Source organism: Myotis myotis, unplaced genomic scaffold, assembly GCF_014108235.1.
Source record: "Myotis myotis isolate mMyoMyo1 unplaced genomic scaffold, mMyoMyo1.p scaffold_m19_p_8, whole genome shotgun sequence".
NCBI lineage: Eukaryota > Metazoa > Chordata > Mammalia > Chiroptera > Vespertilionidae > Myotis > Myotis myotis.
In genome coordinates this window covers 56094613-56110972 of record NW_023416390.1, presented here as the reverse complement: position 1 = coordinate 56110972, position 16360 = coordinate 56094613, and the positions used below count along the sequence as shown (strand labels likewise).

Below are 16360 nucleotides of genomic sequence, written 5' to 3'. Positions count from 1 at the left end.
ACTATTCTTGGGGGGGAAAGGGGTGTGGGAGATGCGGGAAGAGACTGGACAAAAATCGTGCACCTATGGATGAGGACAGTGGGTGGGGAGTGAGGGCGGAGGGTGGGGCGGGAACTGGGAGGAGAGGAGTTATGGGGGGGAAAAAAGAGGAACAAATGTAATAATCTGAACAATAAAGATTTAATTAAAAAAAAATATGGACTTTCACCTTGTAGAAATATATGTAAAAATATATTCAGGGCACGATGTGTGGGATTTGTTTCAAAATGCTATGAGAATAAGGAATGGATGGTGTTTCAGTCACTGTCTGGCATTCAAAGAAGCTGGCAGCAGCACAGATAGACCCCGGGAGCTCACTCTATTGGGAATGCCCTTGAAAGAAATGATAAGGGAGGAGAGTAAAGAGCACTTGAAGAGCAACAGGTACAGAACTTCTGATCAAGAAGGTGGTGTAGGAAAAGTGGTACTCGAATTCTCCTACAACCACATCAAAATGACAACTGAACTAGAGAATGACAGTCACTCAGAATCTCCTGAAATCTAGCCAAACAAAAGTCCTACAACTAGGGATTTAAAGAAGAAGCGACATCAAACTGCTAGGAGGGAACAGGCTGGTCCCACACCCATGTGTAGCCACCCTGGTGATACCCTCAGGAGGGGTATCTCGGCTGCAGAGGTCCCCACTGAGGAGCAAGGGGTCCCAGACCCACACCAGGCCCTCCACCCCAGGGTTCCAATGCCAGGAAGAGAAGTCCCCATAACTTCTGGTGTAAAAGTCAGCAGGAAGTATGGCTAAGTGAGATGGAGGGCTGCTGGAGCGCTAGGCAGTTCAACTTAAAGGTCCTGCACACAAACTTACTCAGGCTCACTCCCTCTAAGTTCCAGCACTGAGGCAGCAGCGTTAAAGGCACCAGGGACATACGGGGAGGAACTGAATTATCTGGCATCAGGGAGAGAGCTGGAGGGTAGCTTTCTGCCAGACAGGAGTGCTGGCAGAGGCCATTTTTCCTTTGATGAGACCCCCCCTCCACACACACACACACACACACACAGACTTACAGGCAGATACCATATTTGAGATTCCATTAACCTGGCTGTCCCTCTTCGCCCCACCCTGCAATAACCTCAGACCATGCCCAACACAACTTTTGGTCCCACCCATGTTTTTCCAGTGTCTTTTCCACAGGAATGGCCTGTCTTGGCTCATGCTTCAGACTTTCCTAAAATCTCTCAAATAAGCAGCGTCTGGCCTTAGCATGCCCTGTACCACTTGCTAAGTTGCCCCAGGCCCAGCACTAGTGACAGAAGTCCTACAACTAGGGAACCAACTAGCATACTTGGTTCACAGATTGGCCTCTCTCGAGTGCATCAAAGCCTAGCACAAATAGCAGCCATTGACAGATCATTTTGTAACTTTTGCCATGTGGCCCCAGAATACAGGCAAAAGATGGCCTTGGCCTTCACCTCCTGAGAGGCCCCAAGAGTCAGGGTAGCTGATGGACAGCTTCAGACCGTGTCAAAGCACCACCCAACCACCTCCACAACAGACTCAGCAGACACCAGGGCCCCACTGAAGTAAGTCCTGCTCTGTGGGGTGGGCCCAGGCATAGCTGATCCTCCACAGTGGAAGCAGCCAGTCTTTGCAGCCGATCAGTCTGGGCGTAAATCACTCTCACTGATGTGCCAACAGCAATCAAGACTCAACTACAATAGGAAGGCGTACAATGGCCACACTGGGGGAGGGGTATGCACATATGCACATGCACCTGGAGTACCCAGCTCAGATGAATGGAGAGGCTGTGTCACTGAATCCTACAGGATACCTGCCTCATTTAGGCCACTCTACCAGGCCCCTAGAGACTAATTACCTAATACACAGACACAAACACAAAGAGGCTGCCAAAATGAGGAGACAAAGAAACATGTCCCAAATGAAACAACAGAATAAAACTCTAGAAAAGAACTAAACAAAATGGAGACAAGCAATCTACTAGATGCACTACTTATAACACTGGTTATAAGGATGCTCAAAGAACTTAGCAGGAAAATAGATGAAATGGGAGAAAACTTCAACAGCATAAAACAGGACATGGAAACCATAAAAAGGAAACAGTCAGAAATGAAGCATACACTAACTGAAATGAAAAATAATTAACAGGGAATCAATAGTAGACTAGACAGATGAAGCTAAGAATCAAAAGAGTGATTTGGAATATAAAGAAGCAAAAAAACACCCAATCGTAACAGCAAAATGAAAAAAGAATACAAAACAATGAGGATAGTGTAAGGAACTTCTGAGAAACTTCAAGCATACCAACATCTCGATCTTGGGGGTGCCAGAAGAAGAATGGAGAGAGCAAGAAATTGAAAAACTATTTGAAAAAATAATGACAGAAAACTTCTTCAAGCTGGTGAAGGAAACAGACATACAAGTCCAGGAAGCTCAGACATGCAAGTCCCAAACACGATGAACCCAAAAAGGCCCACACCAAGACATATAATTAAAATGCAAAAGGTTAAAAACAAACAACAAATTTTAAAGAAGAAAAAAAGTTACCTACAAAGGAGCTCCCATAAGACTGTCAGCTGATTTCTCAACAGAAAATTTGCAGGACAGAAGGAAATGGAAAGAAATAATAAAAGCAATGAAAAGTAAAGACCTACAACCAAGATTACTACACTACCCAGAAAAACTATTATTTAGAATCAAAGTTAACAGCTTCCCAGACAAGAAAATGCTAAAGGAGTTAATCACCACCAAACCAGTATTACATGAAATATTAAAGCAGTGGTTCTCAACCTTTCTAATGCCGCGACCCTTTAATACAGTTTCGCATGTTGTGGTGACCCCCAATCATAAAATTATTTTCGTTGCTACTTCATAACTGTAATTTTGCTACTGTTATGAATCATAATGTAAATATCTGATATGCAGGATATATTTTCATTATTACAAATTGAACATAATTAAAGCATAGTGATTAATCACAAAAACAATATGTAATTATATGTGTGTTTTCCGATGGTCTTAGGCGACCCCTGTGAAACGGTCGTTTGACCCCCAAAGGGGTCGCGACCCACAGGTTGAGAACCGCTGTATTAAAGGGTCTTCTTCAAGAATAATTTTTAATATTAAAAATATAAACTATAAAATGGCAATAAACACATACCATCAACAATTAAATCTAAAACCCAAGTAAAGAAACAAACAGAACAGACTCATAGATACAGAGAACATTTTGATGGGAGGGGATTTGAAGGGATGGGTGAAAAAAGTGAAGGAATTAAGAAGTTCAAATTGGTTCTTAAAGGACAGTCATGGATGTAAAGTACAGCTTAGGGAATATAGTAAATGATATTCTAATAACTATGCATGGTGTCATATGAATAAGAAATTTATCAGGATAATCACTTAGTAAGTTATATAATTTCTAATCACTGGGGTGTACACCCGAACCTACTATAATATTATATGATAACCGTAATTAAAAAGTAAAACTTGAAAACATGTATTCGCAAAGTTATATGCACCCCTATGTTCACTGCAGAATTATTCATGGAGGCAAGATAATGTGAACAACCAAAATGTCCTGCAATAGAAGACTGGATAGCCCTAACCGGTTTGGCTCAGCAGATAGAGCGTCGGTGGGGAGTGTGCAGGAGGCAGCTGATCGATGTTTCTCTCTCACCGATGTTTCCAACTCTCTATCCCTCTCCCTTCCTCTCTCTAAAAATCAATTAAAAAAAAAATATATATATATATATATATATTAAAAAAAAAGAAGACTGGATAAAGAAGATGTGGTACATACACACAATGGAATACTACTCAGTCATAAGAAAGGATGAAATACTACAATTTGCAACAACATGGATGGACCTTGAGAATATTATGCTAAGTGAAATAATTCAGTCAGCAAAAGCTAAGAACCATATGACTTCACTCATATCTGAGATATAAAACTGAAACTTGTGAACACAAATAGCAGTGTGGTGGTTGCCAGAGAGGACGAGGTAGGGATGAAGGGGGTCCTAATATATGGTAACAAGAGAAAATCTGACTTTGTGTAGTGGGCACACAGTGCAATATACAGGTCTTGTAAGATAAAAACTCACACCTGAAACTTGGATGATCATATTAACCAATGTCACCCCAATAAATGTAATTTAAAAATTTTTTTAAATAAAAATATAAATGCAGGGAAACAAGAGGGAAAAAAAAAATAACAGGTAGAGAGTGTGATCCTGAAACCTGTGTTCCTGGAAGGAAATAAGCAAGAGTCTTTTATCACTTTTGTTTCAGGGGTAACTGAATGTTTGTCTTGGAGCCCAAGTATAGTCCTATTGAGTTTTTGTGATTGGGTACCATGAGGCTTCTTGACTTTAGCAGACGACCTTCCCCAGACCCTCAAATGTCTTCTAGAAAGCACTTATCTTCTGTTGAAAAGGGAACTGAAATATCTAGGAGCTTGTACTGTCTTGAAGGGCAAGTAAAATTTGATAAAGTAGTTCCTTAGGATTAAAAATTAGAACCTAAGATGCATGTTTTTCGTATTTAAAGTTCAGATGAATGCTACTTGTAGTCAGTGGCTACCCATATCTTGTTCTTTTGCTATGGTGTGCCAAAAGCTTCCCGGCCCCTTAATATTTCAGCTGAGATGGCAGAGAAAGTGATCTGTGCAGGATCACAAACTCTGGATGCTCTTTTCCCAGAAAATCAGCCCCTAAAAGTGGTTTTCATAAAATGTAGATGAGAAGACATTGCTCTATTGATTATCTATTCCCAGAATGTTTGCAGTTGGTGCTTGGGATTTAACTCAGAATAAACCAAGAGTTCTCAATCCAGAAGACATTACAAATGGGACCAAATTCACTGATAAGGGTGCACGTACTGACAATTCTGGACATAATGTGTTAGTTCATGTAGATGGAGTTATCTCAGCTTACTTGGTTGAATGAAAGAAACCAACACTTAGTGGTGACCTTCATTTAATAAAGTTGAAATGTCACAGCATCCCTGGCATGATGTGGAAGAGGAAATCTAAAGGCTTATTTAGACTGACAAAAATATTGGAGTGGATTTACCACATTTGATCTGCACACCCACTACAATCCTCATAAGCTTTTTAAAAATATATATTTTATTGATTTTTTTTTTTTAGAGAGGAAGGGAGAGGGATGGACAGACAGAAACAGTGATCAACTGCCTCCTGCACACTCCCTACTGGGTATGTGCTGGCAACCAAGGTACATGCCCTTGACCAGAATTGAACCTGGGACCCTTGAGTCCGCAGGCCGATGCTCTAGCCACTGAGCCAAACCTGTTAGGGCCTCATGCTTTTATATAACAAATGAGGTCTAGTCAGGAGGCAGAACCACACTAGCAACTTGAACAGGGAAATTTTATCATAAAGAATTTGTAACAGAAGATGAACTACTAAGAGGGGGAAAAAGAATACTAGAATAGGCCCTGGCTGGGTAGCTCAGTTGGTTAGAGCATTGTCCTGATATTCTCAGGTTGGGGTTCGATCTCTGGTAAGGGCACATACAAGAAGCAACTAATCAATGCATAAACAAATGGAACAACAAATCAATGTTTCTCTATCTAAAATCAATAAATAAAAATAAAAAAAGAATACTGGGATAGAAAATGAATGAAATTGCCACTTCCTGCAGAGCTATGGTGAACTACTCTAAGATAAACTTGGAAGAGGGCCGGTGTCCTCCAAGCCCTCGTTACCTAAGACTTAGCTTCAAACTCTGTTGGAGAGGATGTGGCTGTTGCCCATTGGATGGCAGAGGAGCTCACTGAGGTATCACAGGTGAAAGTGAATGCCAGAAAAAATTGCTGGGAACCCGCTAGCTGGGGCACCAGTAAAATGAGTTGGAGAGCCACCCAGTGGCATTCCCAGGCACTGAGGGAGCCAGACATGGGGGAGAGGGAGGGGGCGCGGGGGGGTGGGGGGGGGCTCGGCCCTAATCGATTGCTCTGCAGGCGGGATGGTGGAGCAGGTGAGGGGGCAGCGCCAGGCCAAGGAGGGGTGCCAGGCAGGGCTGTGGGGCTGTGAGCGCGAGCTGGGGTGTGAGGCTGGGGGCATGAGCTGGGGCCCAATCTCCATAGGCCACCCCGAGGGCCCACCCTTGCATGAATTGGTGCACTAGGCCTCTAGTAACTAATAATAAAGTAGAACAATTATAATATGCAAATGTGCGCGCGCTCTCTCTCTCTCTCTCTCTCTCTCTCTCTCTCTCTCTCTCTCTCTCCAATCATTTTCCATTTTTCAGTCCAAACCTATTCTTGAATCTGTGTAACCATCCCTTACTTGCACTATATGGCTTGGTGTCACTCATTTCAGGGGATCCCTTGCTGAAGTCTCTGTATAGGTTCGATATCTGGTACAACACACTGCTGTCAATTGGACCACATTTTCTGTTTAGGTCTTCCACCGAGTAATTTAATGTCTTTTCTATATTAACTAAGCACTTATCACACGCTATGGCCATAACTTTTACAGTTAAAGTACAAGAGCAAAACTAGCACAAATTTCTTTGTCCTGCTTCACAATTTCACTAATAAAAAATTCATTTTACTGTATATCTTAGCAACCTCAGGATACTTTTTTTTTTTCATTTCTAATGTCAAGACCGTTCACCTTTTCACTTAAAGAAAGCACTTTACAGCTTCTCTTTGGTATACCCAAATTGTCAGCATCAGTACTCTTGCACTTTGGGATCATTATAAAGTAACATAAAGATTACTTGAGCACAGGCACTGCAATACCATAGCGGTCAATTTGATAACCGAGATGGACACCCAGTGACTAACAGGTAGGTAGCGTATACAGCCTGGATACACTGGGAAAGGCGTAATTCACATCCCAGGTGGGATGAAGTGAGATGGTGCGAGATTTCATCATACAACTCAGAACAGCACACAATTTAAAACTTATGGTGTATTTCTATGATTTTCCATTTAATATTTTCAAATGGCGGCTGACTAAAAGTAAATGGAACCACAGAAAATGAAACCACAGGCTTACAATGGGGGTCTACTGGAATGAGCTGTCTGCTGGGATGCCAGTGAAACTCACTATATGATGTGCACTGCTGAGTCTCCTACATACAACCAGCAGCCATAGCATAAGAACAAGAAGAAAACACTGGAACCAGGAACAGAAAACCCTTCCATTCCAGTGTTTCTCTGGGACCCCCTTCTAACATGATTTAACATTGTGCCAACTGTCAAAACAACAGAAAGCAGCCTAGTCGGTGTGGATCTGTGGTTGAGCTTTGACCTGTGAACCAGTTAGTCACGGTTCGATATCCGGTCAGAGCATGTGCCCAGGTTGCGGCTTGATCCCCAGTAGGGGGCGTGTAGGAGAAAGTCAATCAATGATTCTCTCTCATCATTGATGTTTCTATCTCTCTCCCCTTTCCTCTATAAAATCAATCAAGTCAATACACACACACACACACACACACACACACACACACACACACATTTTAAGAGGAGGGTGAATTTAGAACTGAGAGGCATTAAATTGATTATTTGTACAGTTGGGAACATAGCAAAATAAAGTTGGCCTCAAGGTGATAATTACTGAGCCTGGATAATGGGTACATAAGATTATTATTCTATTCTATCTACTCTGTCTGTATATGTGAAAATTTCCATTAAAAAAGTTTTTCTTGCTTGCTTTTGGTTTCGTAAAGCATGGGCTCTGGAGTCAACCTGCCAGACTTCAAATCCTGACCACTAACTGAAGCACTATTTTAGGGCTGTGTTTCCCTGTTTTAATAATAGTACCTACCTCATTAGAGGTATGGGGAGGATTGAAATAGATATTACATGCCAAGCAATTCGTGCAGAGCTGGTATGTTCTCAATAAATCTTATCTACTATTATTATTTTCATTATTTACTAGTGCTGACAGTTTTAATTTTTAAAATACATGATATTAGTACCACACCATAAAAATAAACATCCACAAAATAGAACTTGGTAACTCATAATAAATTATTCCATAGACACAGGTGGTTTGACTTCTGGAATGCTACATATAGATTTGTTATAAATTTGTCCTTCAAAGAATAACTTACTTTATCCTTGATTTTGTCAGCTCTAGCATCCAAAGGCTGGTTTTTGTTTTGATCCTGATTACATTTTCGATTTCCTCCACCTGAGCTTATACTTTTAGTTTGTCCAACAGAACTGGAAGCAGTAGTGGATAGTACAGATGTGTTGATACCAGACACAGATGAAGTACTGTTTCCATTTATTGACCCATTTACACCTTGAAAAAATAAATAAAGATGTTTATACAATAGAATTCATTTGACCACATAAAAGAATGAAGTAATGCTATATGCTATAATGTGATGATTCTCGAAAACATAATGCAAAGTGAAAGCACAGACACAAAAGGTCACAAATTGTATGATAAGAGCTATGAGATATTCACAACACATAAATCCTTTTGGGGTGATGAAAATGTTTTGAAACTACATGGAGGTGACGCTTACACAATGATGTGAATGTATTAAGTGCCACTGAATTATTCACTTTAAAATGGTTAATTTTACACTTATGTGATTTACACTTTAATTTTTTAAAACATCAAGAAAGATAATTAAATGAAAACACTCATCCTTTCAGAGCAAACTCCCCCAAATACTACCTCAAGCAAAAAGAAAGATAATAATAAACCATCTAAATTGTTACTATAATTTGCAAATGATAGTCTGACAACCATGAACAACAGAAATGTTAATAATCATTAAAAACAAAGAATACTAGGATATTAGTTTTAATCAACTTAAAGCTTAATTACAGAAGAAGTAAATATTATAGTGGGTTACATAAAAAAGCTAGTGAGATAGAGAGGCAAAAGCAGCAGAGTTTGGAGTTAGAAGACCTGGGTTCAAATCCTGCGATGCTAAATCAATCTGTAAGCAACATTTCCTTAAATAATTTATTTAACCTTGGTTGCAAAAAACCCACTAAATGGTATTTAATGTTGGTGGCAAAATGAGGATATTTTCAATCCCAAAGAGTTATTATAAGGATTAAGCAATGCAATGTGAAAGTGTCCAGCACAATACTTTATAAATGTTATTAAACTTGAACTCTACTGATAATACGTATTGAAGCAGAGGATTTTAAATACTTCATTTAAGTTAATACCTTTTTCAGGACCATTTCGATTACTTTTTCCTGTAGTCCTTGAATGGAATGAAGAAGAATCATGATTCTGGGCTGGAGGAGCAAACAGTGGTGGAATTCCCAGTAACGGTGGAAAGAAGGCTGCCCCTGTACGAGTATGAACATCTGCTGTTCGCCACCATTCTGCACCTCAAAACCAAACACCAAACAGACAAGCAAAAATATCTGGATTAACTTTCTAGTTGATGTAACAATGCTTTTTATATTTTATTCCTAAAAAAAAAATGGTTACGTTTTAATTTGGAACAGAAATGCTGTATCTTTCTAATTGTAAGGTTGCTATTTAGAAGTTATACACTCATTATTCTTCTCATTAAGATAGTATCCAGTGGTTGAGCATTGACCTGTGAACCAGGAAGTCATTGGTCAATTCCCGATCAGGGCACATGCCCGGTTGTGGGCTCAATCCCCAGTATGGAATGTGCAGGAGGCAGCTGATCAATGATTCTCTATCATTGATGTTTCTCTCTCTCTCTCCTCTTCCTTCCTCTCTGAAATCAATAAAAATATATTAAGAAAAAAACAAAAAGATAGTATCCAGGAATCTTTGTTCAGCAGCCTCCTTGAATTCAACTTTATAAAGAACAAAGGTTTTAAAAATAAAATGGAAAACGTGGAATATTAAAGATTTATTTGACTCTGGTGACTTTTACCATAGTAAAAGAAAAAAAAATATTTAACACTATACCAACCTATTTTAATACCTTAGGATTTTAGATTAGTGTTAAAAATTTCCTCAAATTATATATATCATAGATATGGCTCTAATAAATCAGGTTGTTTAAATAGTAATACAAAGAATACTGTTATCCAGTATACTTCACATGTATTTATGAAAGAAAAAGTTCATACTCAAACAGAAACGTAAAGATGGTAAAATCAGTGAGCCTTATTCTTTCTTTCTTTTTCTTTTTCTTTTTTGGGCGGGGAGGATCTCAAAACAAGTAAGTCATATTAAAATATAAAATATTTGTAAAGTTTCTCCTTAAAGTTAATGAAAAAAATCATAAACTTTGGCCATACTTCCTCTTATAAGTTACAAATAATAATGATTGTTTTATCACTGCAAAATGACTGAATGTAGAAAGTCATCAAAAATGTAATTTAAATGTTCAAATTGTGGCTCTCAGTTAAAACTTCTAAAAACAGAGAGAAGCCAAATTTTATAGAATACATTTTTTTCAAGGAAGGGTAAAGATTAAGAAAAGATTTCAAAATAATCCAAAGGAAAGTCTTGTATTGCCCCTTCTAAAATCTCAGAAACGATCTTTTCCAACTGACTAATCTGCTAGATTACCAAATTAGTTATAACCTTTGAGGCTAATCTTCCAAGATATATGTAAATATTTTTCATCGATTATAACATCCATAAGGAAATTACAGGGAAAAACCTCAACAATACAGCATGGGAAATTTTCCAAATTGTCAGTATACTATATTACATGGTCTTTAAAGCTTTTCTAGGAATATCATTCTCCATTAAAAATAGGATGTAAAGTGATGTGCACCTTCATTATCTAATGGCAAACCTGCTTTTTTTGTGTTTTGTTTTGTTTTTAAGTGACATGTTCATGGCGGCTACCATTCTGAAAGATCTAAAAAAAACAGTATAAGCAAAAAACTGCAAAAGCTATTCTTCTGCACTGCGGGAAGGCGCTGCTGGTGAAATGACACCAATGTATATTCAGCACGGCCTGAATGATGGGAACTCAACCAAGAATAACTACACAAAGGCATTAATCATTTATCCACTGTTTAGATGAAAGAAGTGTATTTAGATAGGAAGAAAAACTGTGTATTTAGGGCTTATATCAGCACAGTTGGAATCTATTGTTATTTGAAAACTAGGTTCCACATAGCTGACAAAAAGTGACTGAGGTTTTCCAAAGATATTTATATTATTTAATATAGAGTCTATAATGAAAACATTACAGTTGAATGTATAGACTTTGTAAACAACCAGAAAATTGGTAAGGCATTCAAAGTGTAGTAAGATTTGAATATTTTAGACATAAACTGAGGAAAAACACAAAAATGTACTTTAGAATGTCAATTGTACACAATAGGGACTAGAAAAAAAGACAACTGGAAAATGTGTGTAATAAATAAGCTGATATCGCAAGTAAAAAAAAACAAGTAAATAAGGTCAATCGAATAAAAAGATAAAAATTGTAGGGCTGCTGATTACAAACTGTACAAATGTCTAATATTTCATAGAAAATAACAATTTTTATTAAGTAACAGCTATTTATCTTTCAAATTGAAGAAAATAAAAAAATTTAGTCACTCACAAACTAGCTTGTTTATAACGTGCTATGTAAAAAATAAGGATTACATAAACCAGCACATGATTTCTAAATGTATTCAAAGGAGGTAACAGCACAGAGCAACATTCATTAATCATATTCAACTGAAAGATTCCAGTATTTCAGAGACTATACTAAATCTCAATTAGAACCTAGAAGATATAGTAGAATTTTAAAATCTTTCATACTTGAGAGCCAGGTACTTCACAAAATTCATGGCAATATAATATAAAAATATAATAACCAAAAATTGTATTTTTTAAAGAAATTATGATGAAATACAATTTCAACATTAAATAAAAACAATTTTATTATACTAATGTCCATTAAATATTGCACCTGTTGATTTAATCATTTGAAATGTGGAATAATCTACATGTCCATAAAAATTTTTTTTTCCTTTTTTTTTTTCCATAAAAATTTAAAAATAAATTCTTACTCATTTAAAATTCCTAGTAATTCCTTCCCTGTGTGTCTTCATTTATTAGGTCATTTCAAAAATTTGGCATTTTGATTATCCTTTTGAATAAAGCCAACAATACAGAATTTAAATTTGTTATTATAGCAAACCTGCAACTTAAACATGTCTTCTATAAATAGGCATAGTCTCTGTTCATTTGACAAAATAGTATTCTTCTACAGTCATACTTTTATCACTAAAGACTGTGTCTTATAACTATTTCTTAATCCATCTCCTGAAAACTATAAACAACATAATATATACTATGGTAGTGTATTTCAAACTGTTTGGCTTAGTGCACATAACATACTAAATTAATGAAAAGTTTATGTAGGTTAGGGGAATCAATTTTTTTTCTGTCCAGTGGGAAGTATTGGCATTGTTGAAGTCCAGAGAAGTAGTTCTTTATACTTGTTAACCATCATTCCAGTGCAGAAGGTATTGGATTTTAATAATAGAGTAATTACATTGTTCTTTTAGAAATGCTCAAAAGCAATACTCCAATAAACCATGAAACAAACAAATTTAAGGTATCAGTAACTATCTATATTAATATCACCTATTTTGGTTTTTATTCAGCAATCCTATGTTTCAGAAAATATCTGTTGAATGCTTATCTTGCTAAACAACCATTCTAGAAACTGACTGAATTAAATTTCTATTAGTGTTTTTTAAACAAATGTTAAGACTTAATTTAAGACTTTATTTTAACTTTCTACTCACACTACCCCTCCCCACAATTCCTTCTTCCAGACAACTGAATGAAAGGAATAATATGGTTCAAAAGACAGTACTTGAAATATATAGTTAACCATCTTTCCATCATATATATATATATATATATATATATATATATAGAAGCACTTCACAATTTATTACCCATTAAAATGGGCAAGAGAAAATACTAATGATAATTACTAATTATGTACGGACTATGTGTGCCAAATGCTTCACTCAGCACTAACATGGCTTATCTGCTTTCATCTTCATAGGTACTATAATGATGATGATAACCTCATGTCTCGGATGAGGAAACTGTGGCTGAGAGGTCAGATTACTTGTTCAAAGTCACACAGCAAAGCCAGATTTAAATTCAGGTTAATTTGTGTCTACGTTTATGCTGATTTTTAAACAACCCCAACTAACATTTATTAAAGTAAAATTAATCACTGGAAACACTTAAAGTTTAGTTTTCAAAATAATATAACAAGACAAATTATAGCATGTTTGTGTAAGTTAAACTTTATTTGATGTCTTATTGAATTCTCATAATATGTAGAATTTGGGATAATTCTGGTCTTGCTGCCACATATGTGGTGCAAATCTAGAGTTGTTTTGATTGATTATAAAAAAAATATGTAGAAATATTAGAGCCAAGCTCATCTTCCTGACAAAGTGCAGAGAAGTGAGAACTCAAAATAACATTTCAGAGATGTTTATTATAAGTACTAGACTTTAGTTTTCCAGTATAAGCTATTTTTCACATCAAACCTGAGGGGAAAAAATCATCAAAAACACGAAGAAAACTTAGCTTAATTATTCACTTTTGATGCAGATGCTGACTTCCCTAGCTAAACACTTAAGTATCTAACTGCATTGCCACCTAGCACACATAGTGTGGTGTTGGTTCTTTTTTTTTGCCCATGATAAATAGGATTGAGCAAATTCTTGCACAAGAGTTTTAATATACCAGGCATGAGACTATTTCTTTTTGTTCAATTTAATAAGTTACTGCTTGAACATTTTCAAGCTTTCCTTCTTTCCTTGAACACTGTTTGTAACAGATGTTTACCTGGAAAAGATGCTAGTTGGGGATGTGCGGCTAAGGCTGTGGGTGTACCAAGTGTCCCCAAACCACCAAATTCTGAATGCCCTGAGCTGGCTGAATGTAGACCAAAGACTGGGTGGCTGACCATTGGGAAGGCACTCGACACTGTGGACAGGTTAAACGGTTGATCCCCAGCTGCTCTGAATAAATGTCCTGGGAGGGAAAAGAACACACTTAAAGTTGGACTATAAAAACAGATGAGATCTGATTTCAGCATTCATAAATTAGATAAAATTTTATACTTTCTTATTTATTATATTTTTATCTTACATTTTCTTTTGCATTTCTATTCATCAAACCCTACAGAATAAGATGTTTCTACATGAAAGTACTCTGGTAAATGTAATGAAAATAAATGGTATAATCTTATTTACTTTGAATTTGAGAAATGATGCTTTCAGCAAATAATTTTCACTCGTTATTGTGTTTTGACCTGCAGAAGGGAGTGAACTTTCTGTTAATAAATGTACATTAATGTAGTATTAAAATGTTTTCACTCGTAAGGAAAATAAAACTATCTTATTAATATAAGGTTCAAAACCAAAGAAATAAGTCCAGAATCTGTCACCAAGTCCTTACTCAAATTATACAACTAGGCAAAGAGATTTTAGTTTCCATGTGCCAGAATTGAAGCCATGTTCTCTATGCAATACCTCTTTGATACCAAAAAGGGGATTATATTCTAGCCTGATAAAGCAATGTAGAATACAACATGAAGATTTAATGAATAAACTTCTTAAGATTATTTCTAAATGCACCCAAGGGCATCTATCAACTTTTTGATATAAATATCATATTCAATTCTAAGTGTGACTTTCAATCTCCACTTTTACCCTAAAGAGATTCTAGTAGTAAGTGTCACAATGCCAGTTTGGGTTGTTATACAATCAAATACACGACCTCTTTTTCATACTTTGCAGGGAGTTGGCAGAAAATCTGTTAATACTTGGAAATCTTCCTTTTACTTCCAGAAAATAATTAACTTTCCCTGGCTTGATACTAAGAAAACAATACCAAATGCCACACTCCAGGCTATTTTAAGAATTTACCGTGTGAAAGGTACTGTATTCTGTGTTAAAATAAGAATATGGGTTTCTTACTATCTCCTGTTTATATCAGACCTGGCTCTGCAGTTGAAGTAGTTTTAACACAATATGTTTGAAGTCAATTTGTTAAAAGTAATTACTTTTTTAATATTTAGCTATTAAAAATCTCTCTTCTCTTTGCTTTTTTATTCCTTGAAAACCAAGAGGAAGTCATCAGAAGGCAACGATATGCCCTGAAATAACACTGCACTGAAATAACATTATATTTTTTATTGAAGTAATAAGATTTAAATAAATTGTACCAAATCACAAGTATGTCTCATATCATCCTGTAAGATAAAAATTGTGATTGGAAGTCAAGGTTCCACTATAACAAAGCACTAAGCAGATCTCCCAGGGAAGACCCTCAAAGTATCTTTATGATAAAGGCCCATAGAGGAACTGTCAGAGGGGAGGACAAGGAAAGGACACAGACTTGGGTATCTTTTCTAAGTCAGCCAATCTTTGTTTTTGTTCATCAAAGCCTATACAGAAAATCTGTGAATTTGATACTTATGTGTTAGCAGAGTTCCAGAATGCCTTAGCATTGAAGTTGAGTTAAAACAAAACAGGGCACGCTACTGGGAAAAAAAGGTTACTCAAATATCACTACCTTCAAGACCAGTGATAAAGAAATAATCCTTGACTTCATGGACCTCATAATTTGACCATAATTTAAATAGTCTGACTACTTTTTATACAACAATGTATAAAACAAGTTAATATTTCAATATTATAAACTGGTACTGTCATATACAGGACTAAGTAATAGATCCCAAATACCTAAAGAAGTGTCTCATACATAATAAACATTCAATAAATATCTGATGAATGAATCAATTCACTACTCATTAAGAGCAGAGGAGGCATATCCCTGGGACTGATTCCAAAGGCCTTCGATCCAAACAGGAAGTTGTCATTTGTTATCACGAGAGCAAAGCTATATAATGGCCTAGAAAACTTACTAGAGTTCATTTATCATCTAATTTTCAAGTCTTAGTCCTGCAAATTCATCTCTCCTTCCTTTCCTTTCTTCAACAATTGTTTCCTGGGCATTTATTTTTGTGCCAGGCATTTATTGAAGACATAATGATAAAAGGAAATACATATGCCCTGCTCTTTAAATGTAGATGAATAGACAAACAAAACACCACCAACTACATAATTATAAATTGTGAAGAGTACAATGAATGAAATTACTAGGTACCAAAACAGATAATAGTGGAGACTTCTCTAATTAATGTCTGAAACTGAGCATAAGAAAGAATCAGCTTAGGAAGAACTTGCAGAGGGAGAACATGTTAGAGATCCTTAGTTGGGAAAGAATGTATCTAAAGAAGCTAAAGGTCAGGGAGACTAAAAGGTAACAGAACAAAGTGAGAACAGTTCCATATAAATTTGAAGTAGACAGTGATTAGATCATGGGGGTGTATTAGTTAGGTTGAAAAGTACAAAACA

General features: G+C 36.5%; 1 protein-coding gene across 2 annotated transcripts in view; it reads right to left on the bottom strand.

Moving 5' to 3' along the window:
- The window catches only part of BAZ2B (bromodomain adjacent to zinc finger domain 2B), a 180848-nt gene that overhangs the window by 150961 nt on the left and 13527 nt on the right, over positions 1 to 16360 (bottom strand). The window contains exons 3-5 of one of the 2 annotated variants that reach the window (XM_036318584.1): positions 13782 to 13970; positions 9185 to 9352; positions 8101 to 8294 (exon numbers count right to left, since the gene is read on the bottom strand). In XM_036318584.1, the coding sequence (XP_036174477.1) occupies positions 8101 to 8294; positions 9185 to 9352; positions 13782 to 13970 (551 nt within the window). The remainder of the gene's footprint in view (positions 1 to 8100; positions 8295 to 9184; positions 9353 to 13781; positions 13971 to 16360) is intronic. The other variant, XM_036318585.1, reaches the window with a different exon arrangement.